This window comes from Microtus oregoni, unplaced genomic scaffold (genome assembly GCF_018167655.1).
Source record: "Microtus oregoni isolate MIOR12 unplaced genomic scaffold, Mior012 000045F_ref0000178, whole genome shotgun sequence".
Lineage (NCBI taxonomy): Eukaryota > Metazoa > Chordata > Mammalia > Rodentia > Cricetidae > Microtus > Microtus oregoni.
This window is the reverse complement of record NW_024543219.1, coordinates 8,473,718-8,499,045: the sequence shown is the minus strand read 5'-3', so window position 1 is coordinate 8,499,045 and position 25,328 is coordinate 8,473,718. Positions and strand designations below refer to the sequence as shown.

At 38.3% G+C, this 25,328-nt stretch overlaps 1 protein-coding gene across 1 annotated transcript in view; it reads right to left on the bottom strand.

The window, feature by feature from the left end:
• Positions 1-25,111, bottom strand: part of LOC121435060 (ankyrin repeat domain-containing protein 26-like) — a 28,803-nt gene extending 3,692 nt beyond the window's left edge. The window contains exons 1-11 of the mRNA XM_041634127.1: positions 24,858-25,111; positions 21,870-21,987; positions 20,982-21,155; positions 19,529-19,635; positions 16,272-16,333; positions 13,727-13,763; positions 12,022-12,083; positions 8,218-8,251; positions 6,294-6,355; positions 3,722-3,758; positions 1,945-2,006 (exon numbers count right to left, since the gene is read on the bottom strand). Coding sequence (XP_041490061.1) covers positions 1,997-2,006; positions 3,722-3,758; positions 6,294-6,355; positions 8,218-8,251; positions 12,022-12,083; positions 13,727-13,763; positions 16,272-16,333; positions 19,529-19,635; positions 20,982-21,155; positions 21,870-21,987; positions 24,858-25,111 — 957 coding nt within the window. The 3' untranslated portion in view covers positions 1,945-1,996. The remainder of the gene's footprint in view (positions 1-1,944; positions 2,007-3,721; positions 3,759-6,293; positions 6,356-8,217; positions 8,252-12,021; positions 12,084-13,726; positions 13,764-16,271; positions 16,334-19,528; positions 19,636-20,981; positions 21,156-21,869; positions 21,988-24,857) is intronic.
• Between the last annotated feature and the right edge of the window lie 217 nt (positions 25,112-25,328).

Genomic DNA, 25,328 nt, shown 5'->3' with positions numbered 1-25,328 from the left:
AATAAATTGGTATACAAAATACCTATGATCATGAGCATTATCAAACAGAAAAACTGACATCTTAACCAGAATCAATATCACAAGCTGAAGTGTTAATTGGTAGCACAGTGTTGCTGCTGCTGGATTTGTCTCTGGACTAGTGGTGTTAGGAGAATTGCAAGTGAGCGTACTCATCTTGCATGGAAGTGAAAAGAGCCTCTCTAAAGATTAAGCTGAACTTATTTCGTTGAAGATGAAAATTCCAGACACAGGGAAGCTAAGTCTATGAGGACCGCTCTTTGCAGCATAGCAAAAGTTAAGAAACACAGGTAGACCAAGGGCAAAGAATTTCCAGATGCCAGGGTGGCAAAGCTACAGAGAGAGAGAGAGAGGGGGGGGGGGGGGGCATTGTGTGTACTCTCTTCAAGTGCTTCTGAGGAAGCTGCAGAAGCCCCTCAGTTCTAACTTCTGATCCCTCGCTAACAGGCAGTGCAAAGAACCTCAGCACTAGCTGCTATCACCTCCCATGGTACTAGAGCTATGGGAAAGCCCCCTGCAGTAGTTATGCACCCTGAACTGTATCTCCAGGGCGAGAAGCATGGAAGAAACTTGGTGAAAAAGCAGCAATTCCATGGGAGTAGTACCTCACAGGAAACGTTTTTGTCCACACATACACAGCTTCAAGTGAGCAGCTTTCACTGCATGCTAACAGCCTGCCCTCTACAAAGGAATAAGCAAATTTTTGCTTATTTCATTCATAGTATGGAAACTGCAGTATAACCTCCTTGGCATTCCCTATGGCTGAGGCAGAGCATTTGTCCCACCAACAAATGGACTGCCAATGAGGCTTAGCATGTGAGAGACCTCCATCAACCATTGTCACCACAAAGGAAATTTAGTGTGGAAATAATGTAAAGGACAGTCACCCACATTACAATAATGCTGACTCTTTTCAATAAAGTCTTTCAGACCCTCTACACTCCACGTACTCCTATTCACTTGATGCTGTGCTCTCTATAGGCAAGGCAGGTGTGAAAGACACTGTGGTGACAGCGGAGAGCCCAAACTCTGTAGTGTTCCTCCCACTCTTAGAATTTTATCCAGACTCAGTGGACCAGTCAGTGCTGTCCCCTGCAGAATGATGCTCTTTTCTCAGCCTTCCTCCTACTGTGGTAAATTGTGGTATATGTCTACCAGCATATAAACCAAGTATCACCATATCCTACACTAATAAAACCAAAGGAAAAACGGTGCTGGTGGTATAGCCATTAGGGCGAGCGCTAGTCTAGAATGCTTAGAATGGCAATGTTCAATCCGCAGCACTGCCTACAGGATTCAAAGTCCATTTTTTTAAAAAGTTGACCAAGCCTATTATTTCTTATGCCAAGAAATAGTCAGATTAAATAGCAGATAATTAAAGATAAACATAAAACCATATGTGAATTTTCTAATATGTCTAAGTAGAGAAATTATAGAAAGGAACAAAACCCATAAAAAATGTAGCTAATTTAGTTCTCAAAATCCTTAATGAAAGTAATTGAATACTGTATTTCTGTTTTTTACATGATCACCTTTCATTGACACTAATATATATGTAGCATAAATGTAATATATTTATCAGAAAAATGAAAGAAAAATTCATTTTATAACAAGCAAAATTGCTGTCACATAATTCTATAGGACACATACTGTGGACTAGTTAGAGGTCCTTTTATTTATACAAAGATACTGTGTGCATCAGAGGCTCAGGTTAAATAAATAAACATGGTTCAGATAATATAGTTTGATACTGAAATTTCTCAGAAAATCATTTCTGAAATAATTTTGAATGTGAAGAACATTAGGAACCAAATTTTAAAAAATGAAATTACGTTTATATCTTATTTACTTTGTTCCTTTTTTGAATGAATTAAGTTGCTATTTAAACTAGGGAAGTAGCAGCAAAGTATTCATGATTACTCTTACCTCCACTGATCTGAAGAGACTTCTTAAGTATTGGTTTCAGCTCTCCAGGTGGTCATATGCCGCTGTTGCATGTTTTAAAATGGAATATTTTAATATTCATACAAGAACATTTACCAAATGCTTTGATTATTTGCTGTCTGATTTCCTAACATACATTAGAGATTTACAGTCAAGCATTAACTTGTCCTTCAATCAGTTGATTAGGTTTGGTGACACTTTTTTAAAACTTTTCCCATGTGAAAGAAAGGATTTAGTCCACAGAAATTAGTCCACCGAAAGCATAGAAACACACGAGGGAGACAAAGAGAGAAAGATAGACAGAGAGAGAGAGAGAGAGAGAGAGAGAGAGAGAAAGAGAGAGAGAACACCAAAGACAGTAGTTTCTTTCCAGCACATTTTTTAAAATTGTAGTAACTGATGGTCACTCTTGTGCTCAATGTAATTAGTACCCCCATTCCACTTGTCATGTCATCATCTGCTCCTAGAGCATCACAGAACCCCTCTCTCTCAGGTTACTTTGTGGGCTCTCAAAGCTTGTGATGCTATCTCTCACAAGGTTTGTTTGTGGACCATAGAATAGATTCCTGCTTCTGCTAGCACTCTGACAAGATACCATGGCCTAGGCTATGCTCAAGCTGTCCCTTAGTAGTCCATTCATGAGTGAATCTTGAAACCACAATCGGCCTGTTCCTATACCATATGAGCATTGCTATTAACTTAATGAGATAAAAATATGAACAAACAACAATAAAACTCAGTGGATAATTTCAGGTTATTAGCTTGAGACAGTTTAGAATTCCTAGTAGAAGAGAACATGGTTTTTACAAGGTGTGTCTTTGAACAGTTGTAGCTACTTTAATTTATGAATCTGCACTTTGGACCTTTTAACTTGGAGTAATTTATTAATAAATAATAAGAAATAAGCAATTTACTAATGTGTATCAAATGCTTTATGATACATCTTCCAACAAATGATAACACAATTGTCCTCTATTATGGAAGTAATCAATTAAGATGAGCACAGAACTAGCTTGACATACCACCTTTAATTTTCTGCCAAATCAGTGTCTGAGATAGCAGATCACTGACAGAAGGGGCCTTTTACTCTATGTTCATGTCCTACTGATGGGGAAGACAAAGCTCCTTTTATAGACACATAAAGAGTAAACATGCCACAGTTTGGCTCTCTACATCCAGATAATCTACTGAGATCCAGAGACTTCATTACTGTAGAAAACAGCTCAAAGGAATGGAAAAGTGATGGATGGAGCACTGTGGTAGGAGGAAAGCATGGGATCTTCCACCATCTATAAAAGGGTCCTACGTAGAACAAAAGGGCCTCTGCATGTGGAGATGGTGTCAAAGGAAGAAAGTAATTTGTTGGCTTCTTGTAATACTGTGTGATAATGCAGAATGATCCCAAATCCTGTCAGCTCTCAGAATGACAAATGCGATGAAGATCTAGTTCACTAGCTGATTTCAGAAAAAATTTGAAAAGGCACTAAGTGTCAGATGGACATAGTGAGTGTGGTTTTCATCAGTAGGCTCATTTTCCAAAACGCAGAATTGGTACTTGGGACATGATGGTTGAGTATACAACTCATGTCCACGATCTAAAAACAACAATATTTCTGGCTAAAATACATTGATAATACTATGGCGAGTGTAAGACAAAGCAAAAATTGAGTGTATAAATCAGTATCTATCTGAGAATACAATCAATAATTGGCTTGTTGTCTTGGAATTTCCTTAGTATTATTGTATTCTTTGACCTTACCTGCAAAAAGCCTTCTTATTGGTATTGTAATGTACTTCTAAAAAAATCAAAATGAATTTGTTACAATGCTAGAGAAATAAAACATATAAAATGATTAGATACATAGTATCCATTTTTGAGACTAATCTAGACTATTCTAGAGTAAATACTCTTTTTTAGGAAATTTGTTCATGTAGAATTAATCCATTTTGTTTATTTCAAATCAAACAAGACTTAAATTTATCAAGCACAATACCTAAAAATAAACAATCACCCTGTGATTCCCAAGAGAGCCAGAACTATATAACAATAAAACTGTGTCTCACAAACAAAACAACAGATTCAAAATGGAAAACAGGGTCCATGGGCCTATACATATTTTTGTTCTTCAAGGAAACGAAGAACCTTGTTGAGCCTTTTAGTTAAAATTGTTCATTTTATCAGGCAAATTCCTACCACTGGGACTATATGTATTGTTTCTGTCTTTTGTATCAGGATGAAACCTGGCAGAAAGAAAGAGAAGAGGGACAGGGACCTTTACATAACAGCTCAAGGGAGGGCAGGCATCAAGCTTTCTCTCCTCATCCCCTTTGGGGAATGAATATCCTTAGTTCCGTCTGTGTTCCAGACTTATATGCAGCTTAAAGGATGCTCATGATAGCAGGCATCATCTCCCCTGAAATGAATTACTGGAAAGATCTCTCCCTTGGGAGTAATAACCCCAAGCTCGACCTCAAGTGCAAGAGCATCAGAGAAGCAGCTGTGAGACTGAAGCACAAATTCCATGGGCTTCCTTCTGACATAGGATCATTGTACAAGTTCACATGTGTAAACAATAAACTCACTCAATCCTTCACTGTTCACTTGCAGTTTGCTTTTAGAAATGAAACATTGGAGGCTGGCAGTGGTGGCTCACTCCTTTAATCCCAGTGCTTGGAAACAGAGGCAGGAGGCTCTATGGGAGTTCAAGGCAAGCTTGTGTAGAGAATACATTAAAGGGCAGGCTCCAAATATACATACAGAAAAACCCTGACTCAAAAAAAAACCCTAAAATAAACATAAATAAACCAAAAAAAGAAATGAAATCATTCATTTTTGTCTTGTTTAAAGTCAAGGAAACTTAGTGTGCCTTTTCAGCATTCCCCCATGTCTCAGGACAGCCATTTGAGCCACCAACTAGTGGACTGGGATTGCGGCTCAGTAGGAAAGCCTATGCTTATTATGCAGGAGGCCTCAGTCAGTTCTCACCACCACAAATGCCATGAACAGCAAACTTCATAATACAGTGACACAAAGCTGTCTCCATTACATTAATATTGACTCTCTTCATCTTACCTCTTGAGAAAAGAGGGTTTTGCATTCTCTACTTAGTGTGGTTGCCATTGGCAGCTTAGGTATAAAAGCCACTGTGATGTCAGTTGGTGAAAGTAAATACTACGTGGTGCTCCTGCCACTGCCACAAAGTCTCTCCAGACTCAACGGAGAAGCAGATAATTATTTGAAATACAGAATGATGTCATTCTCTTCACTTTGCTTTTTGTTTCAATTTTTTTAAGATTTATTATATCTACAGTGTTTTGTCTGCATATATTCCTGCAGGCCAGAAGAGGGCACCAGATCTCATTACAGATGATTGTGAGCCACCATGTGGTTGCTGGGAATTGAACTCAGGACCTCTGGAAGAGCTGCCAGTGCTCTTCACCTCTGAGCCATCTCTCCAGCTCCTTGTCTCAGTTTTTATTCTTGAATCATGCTTTGCAGCATGGAAATGATATACACCCTTACCATGTTCTATTTAACAAAAACAGAAGACAGAGATAATGGGTAGGGTGCTTGCCTACAATGCTCCCAAAGCCTTATGTTCAACCTCTAGCACTTCAGAGAAAAGAAAGAAAGAAAGAAAGAAAGAAAGAAAGAAAGAAAGAAAGGAGGGAGGGAGGGAGGGAGGGAGGGGTTGATTTAGGGATGGGTGGAAGGAACGAGGGGAGGCAGGGACCAAGAAAAAGGAAGAAGGAAAAGAAAGAAAAGGAAAACATATAAGGATTGTTAAGTCTTCCTAAAATCAATGCATTCACTGTAAAAGAAACACTTCCACCCTAAAGTAGGAGATTTCTAAAGAAAACAATTATACAGTATGCCAAAACTTTCCAAACTGAGAACTTTCACAGACATTTAAGAACTCAGATGATTTAATAACATCATAAGGTAGGAAATTAGTTAATGAAAATAATTGATTAAGGTTTTTTGTGGCTTAATTTCATTTTACTGGCAGTGAGATGTGTTAGCGATATGCAGTGCAAAATACAAGGCATTTGTCATCAAACTCAAGGAGAATCTGTATTTCTGACAATCCTATTTGCTGCAATGTGACTACGGAAGACATGTGCTGTGTAAAGATGTTTTCTCATTTATTCAAAGGCTGTACAGATATCAGCATTAAAGTAAAATAAGCAATGTTTTGACAAAAATACTTCACACTTGAAAGTGCTTGATGTATACTTGTTTTCCTTAACTCCTTTTTGGGATCTAAAATCTTTACTCTTCCTTATTCCTTCTTCTTCAGGGAAGGTAGGACAGATGGAGTAATTCTTACCTTTGTTGAAGGTGACACACTTTTTCTTTCTCTGCTCTGGCTCTCTTGTCATTGTTCCTTCACTGTGACATATGTTGAAAGTGATCATCATTTAATTATCCATATAAAAACACTTAGCATGTTTATAAATTCTTTATTTTTGAGTCCCTAATAAATCTTACATTACATATGTTCAAAAACATTTTTTGAAACAGGATCTCATGATGTATTCCAGCTAACTTTTAATACACTATATGTTTCATGTTTGTCTTGAAATCAAAGAGATCTATGCCTCCTGCCTCCCACATTCTGGGATTAAAGGCATGGGCAAAGAGGCCGAGCCAAATAATTTTGAATTCATTCTTCAACAGTTGGTGATGATTAATGACTGCTCTCCTTTCCACCTTTCCTCATGGAGAAGAACACAGACAATTTATCTCTTGATTAAAACACACACACACACACACACACACACACACACACACACATCCAAGCACACAAGACAGGGGAATGGCGGTTTTTCCACACACTTTGTTCTGATGGTTGCAAGTAACTGACTGTTTTGTGCTCTAAGTACTTAATGCTCCTATTTCATTTCTTCCCCTAAACCTAAAGCACCTTGTCCTGTTTTCTGTCAAGAAACTTTTTAGGCATTACATTTAGTCACTCACTCTCTCCCAAGAAATTGCTTTGGGAGCAACATCTTGATCTAAACATCAAACATCTAAAAATCTAAACATCTAAACATCAAGCTGCCAACAATATCAGAATTCACCATATTTTGGTGATTTGAAGCTGCTTTATTGGTAGTCTGTGCGCAAGTACATGATAAAATTCTTTTTTTTTTTTATTGGTTTGTTGAGACAGAGTTTCTCTGTAGTTTTGAAGCCTGTCCTGGAACTGGCTCTTGTAAACCAGGCTTACCTTGAACTCACAGATCCGCCTGCCTCTGCTTTCCTGAGTGCTAGGATTAAAAGCATGCACCAAAACCACCTTGATCTATGAGGATCCTCTTTATATGCAATGGCCAGTACTTCCTGCACAAGTCTTGAGTATTTACAGGGCACTGCAGAGCAATACAGTACCCTCAGCTCTACTCTATCCGAACTACAGCTAAGAGCTCCAAATTTCAGGGCTTCTGGTTGGTAAGCTCTGGACCAACCAGTTTGTTTTTCTAACTTCACCTACCTTGTGAGTCACCACAGTTGGGTAACTCATTAAGGGAGCTATTAACCTGCTGGACAGAAGCATGTCTATAAGGCCATTCTGAGGTAATCTTTAGCAAAGCCTTGGAGAGTTTTGAACCTTGCCATATTATTCACACTCTTCCCACAGACAACTCAAACAAACAAATTAGTGAAAAAGATTAATGACTTGAAAATGGATCCTTTTACATATATGTGCAAAATATGTTATATGCTGTGTATTTCTATGTATGTGTGATTTAAGATAAATACATGCCAGTGTGTAGGTGTGGTGATTGGAATATAGACTTGGGAGTTGACCCTAACCTTAAGCATTAGTTTACTAGCTGGGTCTCTCATTCATGAATGCAAACCTCAGGCAAGCAATCCAGAAAATGTCTGGGGATGCTCTCTGTCCACGTGCAATCTCATCATAACCTCACCAGAATTTTAGAAGCACACAAGACCAACAGGTCTCATATAGACCCTGGGAATCCGTCTCCCATTTTCCCATATACACAGCCAGCACTTTCCCCACTGAATCACCTCCACAGACAGGGAGTCTTAATAGCATTCCATGGTATATCAGAGGAATAATCAGTTATTTAAAACTATATGCTTCTCCATAGATAAATATTCAGCTTTGATTAGCATGTAATCAAGAAGCTGAAACTGCCTTACACAGAGAAAAACATGGTGGCAGCTTCTAAACTTTATATTCGCTACATGCTCAGTGTATTTTAAAATCCAGACCTTCTTACCTGAGTGAGACCTCGTCTTTTAGTCTTCGACTACCTATAAAGTAGAAAAACAAAATATGTTATAATCAATTGTAAAATATAAGAGCATTAAATGCCAAGGCCAATATTTTTTTACTACATATACTTTGTCCCCAAATGAGGCTAAAATTTAAAGTGAATATTGATTTATAGACAACAAATATAGATAACTCTTAATTGAGACTTCTTTGTATGTTTCAAATAGAGACAAACTTATCAAAAGTTACTACTTATAATAAATTGGTGTACAAAACACCTATGATCTTGAGCACTATAAGACATCTTAACCAGAATCAATATCACAAGCTGAAGTGTTAAAGCAGTAGCACAGTGTTGCTGCTGTTGCTTTTGTCTCTGGACTAGTGGTGGTAGGAGAATTGTAAGTGAGTATACTCATCTTGTATGGAAGTGAAAAGAGTTTCTCTAAGGTTTGAGTTGACCTTATTCCATTGAAGATGAAAATTCCAGACACAAGAAAGCTAAGTCTATGGTGACTGCCCTTTGCAGCATAGCAAAATTAAAACAAAACAAAACAAAACCACAAGTAGACCAAGGACAATGGCCCCTGCAAAGAATTTCAAACTGACAGGTTGGCAAAGCTCCAGAGAGGGGTCAAGGTATGTATTCTCCTCAAGTGCTTCTGAGGAAGCTGCAGAAGCCCCTCAGTTCTAGCTTCTGGTCCTTCACTAATGGGCAATGCAAAGAAGTTCAGCATTAGTAGCTATCACCTCCCATGGTAAGAGCTATTGCAAAGCCCCCTGCAGTAGCTATGCACCCTGAACTGTATCTCTAGGAGGAGAAGCATGGAAAAACATGGGGACCAAGCAGCAATTCCATGGTAGTAGTACCTTACAGAAAACATCAGAGTTCCCACAGACAATGTATCAAGCTCCCACTGCATGCTAAAAGCCCACCCTCTGAAAAGGAATAAAGCAAATTCTTGTTTATTTTATTAACAGTATATAAACTGTAATATAACTTCCTTGGCATTGCCTATGGCTGAAGCAGAGTGTTGGTCCCACCAACAAATGGACTGCCAATGAGGCTTAGCATGTGGGAGACCTCCATCAACCCTCTTTACCACAATGAAAATCCAAGGTGGTGCCTGTTCACCTGCAAGCTCTGTGGAACCCTAAAACACAGTTTGTTCCAACACTGAGGGGCCCCAAGAGCCTGTGAGCTCCGTGGAATTCTGAAACACAGCTTGCTCCAATACTGAGGAGACCTACGAGACAGCCACAGCAAAAATTGGACCAAGATGCCAAGACACTGCTGGCCTCATTTGAAGGAAGAGATGGTAGGTGCCTATGCAAAAATTCCTCCAATATCCTAAAACACAGCATGGTAACATGAGAATCCAGTAGACACACAAAAGGAAGACTTGACCATTCTAACCCAGAAGTAGAAGAAAACGACTTTGAACATAACTTTATGAAAATGATGAATACCTTTAAAGAGGAAGTGAAAAACTCCCTTCAAGAAATTGAAGAGAAGACAAAGTTGGAAGAAATGAATAAATCCCTCAAAGAAACCCCCAAAAATACCCATGATAAAACAATCAAACAAGTGAAAGAAACAGTTGAAGACTTGAAGACTGAAATACATGTAATAAAGAAAATACAAACCAAGGGAATTGTGGATATGGAAAATCTGGGTAAATGAACAGGAGCTACAGAGACAAGTATAACCAACGGAATATAAGAGATAGAAGAAAGAATCTCAGGTGCTGAACATACTATAAAGAAAATACTCATTGGTCAAAAAACATTAAATCCAACAAATTCTTAACACAAAACATTCAGGAAATCTGAGCCACCATGTAAAGGCCAACACTAAGAATAATAGGAGTAGAAGAATAAGAACTCCAGATCAAAGGCACAAAAAAAATATTCAACAAAATTATAGAAGAAAACTTTCCGAACCTAAAGAAGAATATCCCTATGAAGACACAAGAAGCTTACAGAACACCAAATAGACTGGATCAAAAGAATAGCATCCCCTAGCCATATAATAATCAAAACAAAGAACATACAGAATAATGAAAGAATATTAAAAGGTGCAAAGGAAAATGGTCAAGTAATATATAAGGCAAACCCATCAGAATTATGCCTGACTTCTCAATGGAAACCATGAAAGCCAGAAGGTCCTGGATAGATGTGTTGCAGACACTAAGAAACTATGGATACAAGCCCAGGCTACTGTACTCAGCAAAGCTTTCACTCACCATCTATGGATAAAGCAAGATACTCCATGACAAAAGCAGATTTAAACAGTACATATCCAAAAACTCAGCCTTACAGAAAGTACTAGTAGGAAAACTTCCACCCAAGGAAGCTAAATACACCCACAACACCACAGAAATCTTACTAAAAGAATGTTTCTTAGTAAAAGAAACATTACTGAAACTTAAATCATACATCAAACCACACATACTAATAGTAGGAGATTTCAACACTCCTCTCTATCTAATGGACAGTTCAACCAGACAGAAACTTAAGAGAGAAATAAGAGAACTAACAGATGTAAAGAATCACATAGACTTAACAGATATCTATACAACACTGCACTCCCCCCCCCCCCAAAAAAAAGAACTGACTCAGAAGGAGTAGAAGACAGGAAATAATCAAACAGAGGGCTGAAATCAACAAAATAGAAACACAGAAAACAATACAAAGAATCAATGACACAAAGAGCTGGTTCTTTGAAACAAAATCAACAAGATTGACAAACCATTATCCAAACTAATCAAAAGATGGAGAGAGATCATTCAAATTAACAAAATCAGAAATGAAAAGGACACAACAACAGACATTGAGGAAATTCAGAGAATCATTAGGTCATACTACAAAACCTGTACTACACAATATTGGAAAATGTAAAAGAAATGAACAATTTTTTAGATAGAAACCATATACTCAATGCACCAATCAGTGCTGTCGACTGTAGAATGATGCACTTTCTCAGCCTTCCTCCTATTGTGGCAAATTGCTCTGGAAATTATGTCTATCATCATATAAACCAAGTATCATCATATCTTAAACTAACTAATAAAACCAAAGGAAAAATGTGCTGGCAATATAGTCAATAGGGCGTGCGCTACCGGAGAATGTTTATAAGAGCAGTGTTCAATCCCCTGAACTGCCTACAGGACTCAAAGTCCATTTATTTCTTTAAATTTTGGGCAAGCCTATTATTTCTTAGGACAAGATTTTTGTCAAGATATATTCAGATTAAATAACAGATAATTAAAGATAAACATAACACCATATGTGAATTGTCTAATATGTCTAAATTGAGAAATTATAGAAGGAGCAAAACCCAGAAAAACTTACTAGCATTTAGTTCTCAAAAAACTTAAAATAATTGAATAATTTTTTTTGTTTTTTAACATGATCATCTTATTGACATTGATGTATATAATAATATGTAGCATAAACACAATGTGGTTTTAATAAAAAATCTATTTATAACAAGCCAACTTATGGTTACATGACCATAGAGGACACATACTGTGGAATAGCTAGAGATCTTTTTATTTATACAAAGATACCGTGTACATCAGAGGCTCACATTAAATAAACAAACATGTTTCAGATGATAAAGTTTGAGACTGAAAATTTCTCAGAAACTACTTCTTAAATAATTCTGAATCCAAACCCATTTGAAGGCAGATCAAAAGAAGATAGAATAACATTTCTATATTATTTCCTCTGTTCATATTTTGAAAAAACCAAGCTGTTCTTGAAATTAGGGAGTTGGTAGTCAAGTATTCACCATTACTCTTACCTCTCTTAATCAGGAAAGACTTCTTCAATAGGGATTTTAGCTGTCTTGCTGGTCTTACTGCACTGTGGCATATTTTAAAAAGTAATATTTTAATATTCATATAAAAAATTTACCAAATGTTTTCCTAAAATACATTAGAGATTTACCATTAGCCATTAAGTTGTCCTTCAATCAGTTGATTAGGTTTGGTGACAATTTCCTTAACACTTTTTCTCATGTGAAAAAAGAATTTAGTCCACTAAAAACATAGAAAGACACACACACACACACACACACACACACACGAAGAAAGACACTAGTTTCTCCACAGAACTTTTTTAATGCTGTAGTAACTAATGGTCACTCTTGTGCTCAATGTAATTAGTACCCCGATTCCACTTGTCATGTCATCATCTGCTCCTAGAGCATCACAGAACCCCTCTCTCTCAGGTTACTTTGTGGGCTCTCAATGCATGTGATGCTATCTCTCACAAGGTTTGTTTGTGGACCATAGAATAGATTCCTGCTTCTGCTAACACTCTGACAAGATACCATGGCCTAGGATATGCTCAGGCTGTCCCTTAGTAGTCCATTCATGAGTGGACTTGAAACTACAATCTGCCTGTTCCTATGCCAAATGAGCATTGCTATTCACTTAACGAGATAAAAATATGAACAAACAACAATAAAACTCAGTGGATAATTTCAGCTTGAGACAGTTTAGAACTCTTAGTAGAAGAGAACATAGTTTTTACAAGGTGTGTCTTTGAACAGTTGTAGCTACTGTAATTTATGAATCTGCACTTTGGATATTAACTGTGATGCATTTTGGACCTTTTAACTTGGAGTAATTTATTAATAAATAATAAGAAATAAGCAATTTACTAATGTGTATCAAATGCTTTATGATACATCTTCCAACAAATGATAACACAATTGTCCTCTATTATGGAAGTAATCAATTAAGATGAGCACAGAACTAGCTTGACATACCACCTTTAATTTTCTGCCAAATTAGTGTCTGAGATAGCAGATCACTGACAGAAGGGGCCTTTTATTCTATGTTCATGTCCTACTGATGGGGAAGACAAAGCCCCTTTTATAGACACATAAAGAGTAAACATGCCACAGTTTGGCTCTCTACATCCAGATAATCTACTGAGATCCAGAGACTTCGTTACTGTAGAAAACAGCTCAAAGGAATGGAAAAGTGATGGATGGAGCACTGTGGTAGGAGGAAGGCATGGGATCTTCTACCAACTATGAAAGGGTGCTACACAGAACAAAAGGGCCTCTGCATGTGGAGATGGTGTCAAAGGAGGTAAACAATTTGTTGACTTCTTGTAACACTATGTGATAATGCAGAATGATCCCAAGTTCTGTCAGCTTTCAGAAAGACAAATGCAATGAAGATCTAGTTCACTAGCTGATTTCAGGAAGTTTGAAAAGGCAAGGAGTATCAGATGGACATAGTGTGTGTGGTAAACATTAGGAAGCTCATTTTCCAAAACACCGAATTGGTACAGGGGAAGTGATGGTTGAGTAAAAACCTCATGCCCATGATCTAAAAACAATAAATTTTCAGTCTAAAAATACATTGAAAAAACTGGGGTTGTAAGACAACACAAAAATTGAGTGTATAAATCGGTATCTATCTGAGAATACAACCAATAATTAGCTTGTTATCTGTGAATTTCCTTAGTCTTTATATATTGTTAGACCTTACCTGCAAGAAGGCTTTATATCAGTGCTGAAATTTTCTTCTAAAAAATCAAAATTAATTCATTACAATGCTAGAGAAATATAACATATAAAATTATTAGACAAATAGTATAATTTTTGAGATGAATCTTGATTATTCTAGAGTAAATACTCCTTTGTAAGAAATTTCCTCATGGGGAATTCATTCATTTTCTTAATATTTCAAATAAAAGAAGACTTAAATTTAACAAGCATAATACCTAAACAATTGAGATGATCCTAAATGATCTCTCTCAGACAGATGGAGAGTAGCATCCTTACCAGTATAAGCATCAATTGACTGTGTCACAAAATAGCTTCTGTGGTTCTTGTTTGACTTTGGGATAATGACACTTGAGAAAAATTCTAGAGTCTGGATGGTGGCACACAACTTTAATCCCAGCACATGGGTGGCAAAGGCAGGTGGATCCCTGTGATTCCCAAGACAGCCAGAACTACCTAACAATGAGACGGTGTCTCACAAACAAAACAACAGATTCAAATGGAAAAAAAAATCCATGAGCCTATACACATTTTTGTTCTTCAGGGAAACAAAGAATCTTGTTCAGCTTTTTAGTTAAAATTGTTCATTTTATGGTACAAAATGCTACCACTGGGACTACACGTATGGCTTTTGTCTTTTGTATCAGGGTATAAGCTAACAGAAAGAAAGAGAAGAGGGGCAAAGACTTTTACCTAACAGCTCAAGGAGTGCAACAGGATTCCTCTCCTCATCCCTGTTGAGGGAAGAAGTTCCTTAGTTTTATCTGTGTTCCAGACGTATATGCAGCTTAAAGGATGCTCATGAAAGCAGGCATCATCTCCCCTGAAAAGAATTATTGGAAATATCCCTCCCTTGGTAGTAATAACCCCGAGCTCTACCTCAGGTGAGAGAGCAGCGGAGAAGAAGCTGTGAGACTGCAGCAGCAAATTCCATGGGCTTCCTTCTGACATAGGATCATTGTACATGTTTACATATGTAAACAATAAACTCACTCAATCCTTCCCTAGACACTTGCAGCTTGCTTTTAGAAATAAACATTTGAGTTGGGCAGTGATGGTACACTCTAATCCCAGCACTTGGTACCAGAGACATGCAGATCTCTGTAATTTCAAGCCTAGCCTTGTCTACAGAATGAATTTCAGGTTAGGCTCAAAGTCAACACACAGCAATACTCTGTCTCACAAAACCAAAATAAACATAAGAAAACAAAAATAAAATGAAACTTTCATTTATTTTTTTGTCTTGATTAAAGTCAGAGAAACTTAATGTGCTTTTAAGCATTCCTCATGACTCAGGAAGGTCATTTGAGCCACCAACTAGTGGACTGGGATTGCGGCTCAGTAGGAAAGCCTATGCTTATTATGCAGGAGGCCTCAGTCAGTTCTCACCACCACAGATGCCATGAACAGCAAACTTCATAATACAGTGACACAAAGCTGTCTCCATTACATTAATATTGACTCTCTTCATCTTACCTCTTGAGGGAAGAGGGTTTTGCATTCTCTACTTAGTGTGGTTGCCACTGACAACGTAAGGTATAAAAGACACTGTGATGACAGCTGATGAAAGTAAATACTACGTGGTGCTCCTGCCACTGCCACAAAGTCTCTCCAGACTCAATGGAGAAGCAGACAACTCTTTGAAATACAGAATGATGTCATTTTCTACACTCTGCTTTTTGTTCCAATATTTATTCCTGAATCACACTTTGCAGCATGGAAATGATATTCACCCTTACCATGTTTTATAAGAAAAACTAAAGAGAAAAGTAGGGATAATGGGTAGGGTGCTCGCCTAGAATGCTCCCAAAGCCTGTGCTCAATGTCTAGCTCTTCAGAAAACCAAACCAAAACAAAAAGGAAGGAAAGAAGAGAAGAAAGGAAGGAAAGAAAGAAAAGAAAAAGAAAAGGAAAACATGTCAGGATTGATATGTCTTCATAAACTCAATACATTCATTACGGAACAAAGCTTTCACCCTAAAATGGGAGATTTCTAAAGAAAACAATTATACAGTAGGACAAAACTGTCCAAATTGAGAAATTGCTCAGACATTAAAGAGGTCAGAAGATTTTAATTATATCATAAGGTAGGAAATTATTTAATGAAAGTTATTGATTACTGAGGTTGGTTTGTGACATAATTATATTCTAGTGACACCTACCTGTGTACTGTTATGCAGCACAAAATACAAGACTTTTGTCATAAAACTCAGGAGAATATGTATTTCTAATAATCCTATTTGCTGCAATGTGACTATGGAGGACACGTGTGTAAAGTTGATTTCTCCTTTATTCAAAGGCAGTACAGATATCAGCATTAATATAAAATAAGCAATGTTTTGACAATATATTTTCACAGTTAAAAGTTTTTTGAAATAATTTCTTAATTAATTCTGACTTTTCAGAATATTTGAAAACCACAGAACTGCATTTATACTGGATTTCCTTAGCTCCTTTTTGGGGATCTAAAATCTTTACTCTTCCTTATTTTCTTTAGGGAAGGTAGGAGCAGTTGGAGTCATTCTTACCTTTGTTGGAGTTGGCACAGGTTTTCATTGATTGTTCTGATTCCACTGCAGCTGCTCCTCCACTGTGACATATGTTTAAAAGTGATCATCATTTAACTATTCATATAAAAATACTTAGCATGTTTTCTAAATTCTTTATTTTTGAGTCCCTAAGATATCTTACATCATATATTTACAAATAATTTTTTGAAGTAGGATTTCATTATGCAGTCCAGCTGACTTTAAAGCCACTATATGCATCATGTTGGTCTTGAAATCAAAGAGATCTGTGTGCCTCCTGTTTTCCAAGTTCTGGGATTAAAGGCATGGGCAACAAGGCCCAGCCTAATAACTCTAAACTAATTCTTCAACAGTTGGTGATGATTAATGACTGCTGTCCTTCCCACCTTCCCTCATAGAGAAGAAACAGAGAAAATTTATCTCTTGATTAAAACACACACACTCTCTCTCTCTCTTGCACACACACATGAATGGTATCAGTGCTTTTTCCATAGATTTGCTTTGAATGCTCCAGCAACCTTGTATTTATATGCTCATGGAGTCAGTGTTCCTGTTCCACTCATCTGCCTGCTTGTCCCTAAGGCCCCACAGTCCTATCTGTCAGAACTCTTTGGAGGTATTTTGTTGATTACTATGCTCTCAATGGTCAGTATATGAAAAAGTTTTTTTTTTTTTTTTTTTTTTTTTTGCTTCTAAGCATCCCTCTGCCTGCATTCTTAGAAGCCATGACAGTTGTGGTACCTTCAAATTGTTTTAACAGTTCTTTCATGTGTGAATGCTGAAACCACCGCCTGGCTGTTTCTTTGTTCATAAGCCTTTTTATGTAATCCTGAGTCTTTGTAACTCACAACCAGCTTCCATACTCAAGGAAAGCAACACTCTTTTGTCAGCTATATTCTTCCCAGGTCACAGCTAAGACTTCTATACTTCAGGGCCTATTGCTAGGATACTCTGGACCAGCAGCTTTATTTTCCTAGTTTCTGCTTTGGCTGTCATCACAGTCTTGGAACTTGTCATGGGGACTTTTCACCTGCGGTGTGAACCTAGTCCAAAATAGCACCGCTGCTGAAGTGATCTCCAGAAAACTAAGAAAACCTTCAACCTTGACCACTATTTCCAATGTCTTTTTAGCAGATAATGATCCCCAGTCTTACTAGATCAACAACCTAAACTTACTTTTTCATCTTCATATTTGATATGCATTCCTGTTCACATCTGTGTATGCATTTGTGTCTGTTGATCCTAGTGCATGTTTTTTAGGTCAGAGGACATCCTTGACTGGCAGTCCTTGCCTCCTAACTTAGTTTTGAGGCAGAGTTTCTTGTTGTTAACAGCTGTAAAAAGCAAGACTATCTAAAGTATAACTTTCCAGACAGTCTCCTCTCTCCATCTCCCATGTCCCTCAAGGTTCCCTGAGATTAATATGCACACAGAACATGGGGCCCTTTAGGTGTTCTGAGGAGTTGAACCCTGAAATCTTGGGTTTGTGTGATAAGTACTTTATTCCTGAGACATGCTCCTAGTCATGAATTCCTAAAACTGTGCTATTCCCTGTCAAAGTCACAGGCACACTTTATTTGCTTCAAAAGTACCAGCATTACAAATTTCTGTCTATTTTGTATTAAAGGAAGAATAAATGACCTCAAATGGTTCTTCTTAGAGGGAAACACAGGCCCTCTAACTAGATTAGAGGTTTAATTGCAAGTGCTCTGCACTCAGAAGCCTTAGTTCCATAATTAATAGCAATACACTTATAGCCACCTCTTAATTTAGACCCAAAGTCTTCTTTTAAAAATTGAGTGTTTTACAGCCAGATAGATGGCTCAGTGGGTATACATAATTGTCACAGTAGCCAAGAATTTGAATACCTGGAATTCAACAAAAAGTCAGACACTGTGTAATGTATCTATAATCCCAGCACTTTTATAGTACAAAGGAAGTGGAGGTAGCAAGATACCAAAGAGGCTTCCCAACCTGCTTACCTGGAGTAAGTGGCCAAGTGCCAAATAAAAATAGAAAAAATGCCTCAAAAAAGATGGAAGACAAAGCCATCACACAGTGTTGTACTGTGTCTTGGTTGGGAATATCAGTGCATGCATGTCCTCTGACACAAAAACAAGTACATGAAGATGAGGGATGCTAAACCTGTTTAGAATATATGGTATGTCCAAAGTGTATTTTCAATAAAAGCATACACAACACACAGGCTTTACTTTTTAATTCATCTGACTTTAAACTTGCATGTATGAACAAAAAAGGTAATCATTTAATTTTTAATGCTGAAATCATCTTAAATACCAGGTGTCCATTTTAGAGCTGCTATTTCTGTGATGAAACACCATGACCAAAATGAACTTGGGGACCAAAGAATTCATTTGGCTTATATGTCTGCACCATAGTCCATCATTAAAGGAAGATAGGGCAGGAACTCAAACAGGGAAGGAAGCTGGAGGCAGGAGCTTACAGAGGCCATGGAAGAGAGCTGCTTACTGGCTTGCTCATTCTGCTTTCTTATAGAACTCAGGGCCATGAGCCCTGGAACAGCACCTCCCATGATGTGTTGGGCCCTTATCCATCAATCACTAATTAAGAAAATGCCTTACAACCAGATCTTATGGAGGCATTTTCTCAATGGAGTCTTAGTTCTTTGTACTCATTTTGGACAAGTGTCCCTATCCAGATTAGCTGTTTCACGAGTTTGGGTGTACAGATTCACATCTGACTAACACAGTGTCAAGATAGTTCAGACAGGACAGGGGAAAATAATAGCATCTGGTAATATCATCTAATTGATGGATACCCTAAACTATTTGCTTATTCAAATTCACTTAAAGCAAAGTGAATGATCAAAGAGACAACATGATTTCAAAAAAAATATTTAAGTTGAACATATATAAGAAGAAAATATATAAGGAACAGGCTAAAAATAATAAAATACATTTCAGTGTTGATAATAAACTTGACACTTTTCAAAGTAAACAACATTAATGTGAAGTTGCCTTAACAAGTAGAAAATTGCCAATCAAATCAGATTAGAAATGATAACTTGTTTTTAAATGGGAAGCTGAGCCCTGGTACACACTGTTCCTTTGTTTATGTTGGAACAGTCTCTTTTCCAGCTCACACTCCCTGTGAGCTAGTCTTTCTCAATATATGCTTATGAGTTAAAGCCATTTTCCCTCTACCATTTTAGTGTTCATTACTTAAGCAATGACACCCTCAAGAACAGCACTAAGATTGTAAAAAAGAAACAGTACCTATTTGGTGTAAGCTCTGAAGGTGCAACTGCACCGTTCTCAATTAAAAACTCCGCCATTTTAAGTTGATTTTCAAACAAAGCGAGTTTATAGGGTGTCAACCCGTACTGTAAAGGAAAAATTTCATTTTATAAATTGACATGCTTCTCAATTGAAAAATGTATCACAGATTTTGAAAACAAAATGAATCACAAAAGGATAGATTTTCCGTCAGCTCTTGCTGCAGTTTCTACACACAAGGCTTCCTTTTCCTTTGAAACATCTTTCCCTGTCCAACAATGCCCGTGAACACCAGTATTTCCAGAACTTCCCACAACTGCTTGCTGGTTCCCAGTTTCTTAGCTCCATGGAGATGTGCCTCCATTGCCCCAATCCCAAAACATGGAGATAGATTTGGCATGCCTCTGTTGAATGAGTGAACTCAAGTGGCATCTCTGGAGCAGTTTCTCAACCTGTTTTTCAAAACTACTTTCCCTAACCTTAAAATTCTCTCCCAAACCAAACATCATTTCCTGTTGTAGTGGTCCAAACGATGCTGGAGGAAGACCGCAGGCTCAAATAGTATGTAAACACAAAGAGAGCTTATTCTTCAGAAATAGCCAACATGCAACAGTCCATCACCCATATAAACTGATAATGAGGACCACGGACAAAGACATACAGGCCCTTCTAAAGTGGACATGGGGAATTCTATCTTTTTAATCTTTTATATATCTTTTCAGTAATTGGGCAGTCAGGGAGCAGTTACAAGGGGGGCATGTTGATTGGACAGAATTAGTAACAGTTTCATCCATTGTGGGATTTTTCTGTCACATGTGGTCAGTAGCAGCCAGATCCTGCAACTCCGGTCTCCCGGCCTTATAAGGCCAGGTTTGGAACTGTTTAGCCAATAGGCTAAACTTGACTGGGGAACATCTTGGATTCAGGCTTAGGTCATTAATTACAATGGAGTTGCTCCTTGTCTAAGATAGAGTCCCATTTTGGCTCCTTTGTTACGTACATATAAAATCTGAAAAAGTTAAAGTGAAAATGTCTTCTCAGCATGTTTTCTTCAATGATCAAATCTCCACATTTACCTGTGTGCCTGTGACCTTCCCACTCTAGCCTCATCTCTGAGGGACAATTCACATCAGTAACTTCTTAATTGCAAGAGATTTATGTTTTTTCTGCAGACATTTATCTTAAAATTATTTTTTTCTATTGTTTGTGTGTATGTGAAGTATGTGTGGGCCCAAGTCCTTTACTTGTTGAATTTTAAAGGAAAGCCCAAGTCTAAAACAAAATGTGCTGTGCTGAGTTCCTTTAAGTTACCTACAAAACTATGAAAAACAGATTTGGAAAAAGTGCTTTACTCTGAACAGATTCAGTGAGACTGCTTAAGCTTCAGAATGTGGAAAGAGATCTGAGTGTCATTGCTAGAAGTACATTGTGAATGAAGTTGAATGATTCTTACCTCTGTTTTGGCTTTAATATCTACATTATACTCCAGCAGTTTGCTGACAACTGGTATGTTCCCTCTGCAAATGGCGTGGTGGAGGGCAGCATCGCCATTGGCATCTACAATGTGGGGATCAGCCCCGTGCCTGAGTAGAATAGAGATGCATTCTACATTGTCCCGCTGGGCGGCCTGTGGGTATTGGATAAAGAAAGAGACACTGAAATCAAGAACTTTAATAAGCATTCCAACAATTCCATTGACTAGTTACCCTTGGATCAGACAAATTGTTTAGGTCATGTATATTATCCCTCTCAAGTACCCAGACTTTCCTAAATTCATAACCTCTCCACTAAAGTTTTCTAAGTGGTAGAGTTTCAGAGGTGTGCCACCACACCTAGATATTAAAGCATTTCACTAGCACCGTTTGGACATTTTTGTAGTGGGGGAGGTTGCTTGTTCATTTGCCTGTTTTGATAACTTGACACAGGTTGAAGACACCTGGAAAAAAAGAATCTCACTTGAAGAACTGGCTCCACCAGACTGGACTCTGGGAAGAGTGTATAGTATTTTCTTGGTTGAGGTTGATCTGGGAGGGCACAGCTTCCTAGGGGTGGTGGCATGACTGGGAAGGTTATCCTGAGTAGTATAAGATATCTGAGCAAGCCTTGGAAAAAGCCACGGGAAAGCATCATTCCCCCATGACCTCTGCTTCATTTCCTGCCTCAGGTCCTGATTGAACTCCTGACCTGGTTTCCCTTCATGACTGACTGTGATGTGGAATTGTAAGCCAATAAACATTTCCTTTCCTGAGATGGTTTTGGCCAGTGTTTCATCACAGCAACAAAAACCAAACAAGGATAATTTATAATCCATTTTATACCAAAAGTGTTTCGCGATAGCTACCTTAATTAGGGGAGTGCAGCCTTCATCATCCTTCATATTAATATCGGTAGAGTTGTTGGATGATAGCAATGTTACTACATTAGGATGATTATGGGCAGAGGCGTAGTGCAGTGGACTCCTACAAATTGAGAGGACATTTTAGGAAATTACAGATTATTATGTAAAGGCACACTCAAGTAGACACCAATGTGCATTTCCTTCTGATGTAAAAGAAGAAACTAAAATTTTCTTATTTACTTATTTCTCTACTCAGGTGTTCATTTTCTGTGCTAGGCATATAGCGCATGGCTGTCCCATTCAAGGCGAGTGCTCTATCACAAGCTTCACCCTTCCTCAGAGCAGCCTCTCTGGATAACAGGAGAATGCCCAGTAGATTGAACTCAGATTGGATTTGAATCCTACTCTAATCACTGAGTGTTACTAGTTAGAACATAAACCTCCTAAGAGCTCCACAAATCAATCTCTCCATCTGTAGAATGGGGATTCAACACTGCAGCTCTCTTACACTGTGACGCCTCAACTCACATCTTCAAGAGCATGTACAAATGCTTCCAGCACCTGACAGCTCAGTGTTGCTGGATACGATTACAATTTGTTTCTAATGGTAACAAACACAATATTTCAATGAAGAGAAATAGCAGAATTATACCTACTGCAGATGTGAAAGTTTTTACTCAAGTATCTTTACAATATTTTAAAACTATATTCCCTAAGCTGGCCTTGAACTTGGTAATCCTCCCAGTAGGTAGGAATGCAGGCAGTTCCACTGCACCCACCTTACTCTTTATTTCACACTTTAGCATCGCTGATGTCTGCCACTTATAATTCATGATATTTTATGACAATAATTGGCAATGCTTTTTACTTTGCTACCATACAAAATAAAAGGTCACCATGCAGTCCATTGTGCCTGACATCCAATGAAATATGACACAATCCACAGGCCCATGACACTTCTAAAGGTCACATGTATCTATGTAAATTTCTGCTCTTAAGACTATGAAATGTAAACTATTTAGAATAGCAATAACAACAAACAAAAAATCTAAAATTTCAGTCATCAATACTTTAATTTTTTTTCATTTCTCTTTGCCCAGAATTAATGTTTCTATATTTGCTGCCAACAGGGACACAGCATAGTCCTTAGTCAATAGACAAAATGTCCATGTTAATATAGACACCAGATGGTAGCAAATGGCTTTGCCTTATACCTCCATGAATTAGCACCAAAACTTATTAAATCTATCCAGAAGGAGATAATCCATGGTATCATAGCTCCCTTGCTTTGATTTTCAAAATGTTTAAAGACAAAAATTACTAGGGATTCAATTGAGTATCATTCATTGTTTTCAATATTTAAATTTATAGAACGTCAGTAAAGCTGACTGGAGAGAGAAATGTAATATCTTAAGAATGAGAGGGTCTTGAGAGCTAGTAGATTTGTATGCTGTACAGTAGATATCTAAGTTACGTGCAGGGAATAAGTGGATTGGCCGAATGGATAAATACAGCTGGAAAATTCAGTGTTTTTAAAGAATACACTTATTAAGCAAAAATACTTTGAAACAATAATTTACTGTTCTGTTATTTGTATGAAGCTCTAATTTGGAAGACTGAATAACTATAGATTAAATAACCTCACAACTACAGACATGATCAAGAAGCATGTGAGCTATGGAGAATCTACTGTTGAGGGTCATTGTTTCCTGCCTATAATCTAGTGAGAAACAGGAAACAAGGACTAGGAAAGAGGGCTGCAGTGATTGTTACAACTCAGTTGGAAAATCACTCACCCTGCAAGCCTGAGACCCCAACTTCAGAACCCCCAGCACCTTGAGAAACTGGTGCTGGAGATGTAGATACAGGAGGATCCCCAAATCTATCTTGCCAGCAAGTCTAGGTCAGTCAGTATACTCCAAGACAATAAGTCAAACACAGCGGGGATTTGGGTGAGAGAATCTGTCTAAAAAGCTGAGGTGGAGGAACCACAGGGTGGTTCATCAGGTGGGGGCACCTACTGGCAGAGCCAATGGCCTACGCTCAATCCCCAGAATCCACAACATGGCAGAACACAGCTGTCGACACTTCTCTTCTGACCTTCACACATTTAGTTGGCATGTGTGAGGCACAGGTGCACACACACATATGATTTTTTAATGAGATGAAAAGAAATTTTCAAAGAGAATGTCAACCGTTAGCCTTCATGTATGTACCAAAACACACACAACATGTATATAAGGGGCCGGGGGACAGAGTTATAGTTCAAGTTGAAAATTTCCTTATGAAATCCCTCAGCAAGCATGAAACAGACATAAGATTTCTTGTTAATTCTTTGGGTTTTTTTTTTTTTGGCTTTGAGTTGGCTTTTTATGTGAAAATTTATCTTAAGATACAATTTTCTGTGTTGCATATAACACAGCATTAAAAACATATACATTAAAGGGCTGGAGAGATGGCTTGGCATTTACAAGCTCTAGTTTTTCCTGCAGAGGACCCGGGTTTGATTCCTAGCACCCACACAGCAGATCACAACTGTCCATGACCCCAGTTCCAGGAGATCCAGCACCCTCTTCCTATGCTTGTGTGGTATACTGAAAATACATGCAGCCAAAACACTCAAACCTAAAAAATTTTAAGTGTACACATAAAAAGATGTATGTGGTTTCCTTAGCTAAATTCCTTTAAAGCCCTCAATAAAGTGCTCTAAAAGAGACAATGTAAAGGGATTTGTAAACTAACTGAAGTTCTTTGTTTTGCTTCTCTTAAAGAAAGCCTCAGAGCTGCCCTTCCAAGGTGTGCAGGTTTCAGGTGCCTAGGAGCTTAAAGCAGGTACAAACCCAGAGGTCTCCACGAAAGAAGAGCCTTAAGCATGACATCTGCCCTCCCACAGGCTGCAGATCTGGAAGGTATGTTTCTCCCTGGTAGACCCTGACTGTCCCCAACAGTTTCTGCCCCTCCTGCCCCTCACCCCTCCTCAGGCCCCATTACCTGCCCCTCCTGTCGCACTCATTAACATGGTGTTCACTGGCATTGATCAATCTCTCGACTAATTTGACATCACCCACACTGGCCGCCCTTTGTAATCGGCCCACGGGATCGTACCCAATTAGGTACAAAGGAAATCGCTGCTGTCTTCGACTCAAGCACCCATGACCCAGGCATGCGGGCCACAGGCGGGTATACCAGCGAGACGGCTGAGGGGCCCGAATGGTTAGGGCATCATACTCCATATCCTCCTGCATGTTAAGGCTCTACAGGCCCTCCTGGCCCTCCTGGCCCTCCCGACAACCCCGCCCCCCCTCCCAGCCCTCCTGGCCCTCCTGGCTCTCCTGGCCCTCCCAGGCCTACTACCCCTCCCTTCCTTCCCCTTTAACCACCCTCACCCTCACAAACCCAATAGTAAATGTTCAAAATCTGGTAAAAACTCCCCACTGAACCAAATAAGCGTCCTGCTTGGGC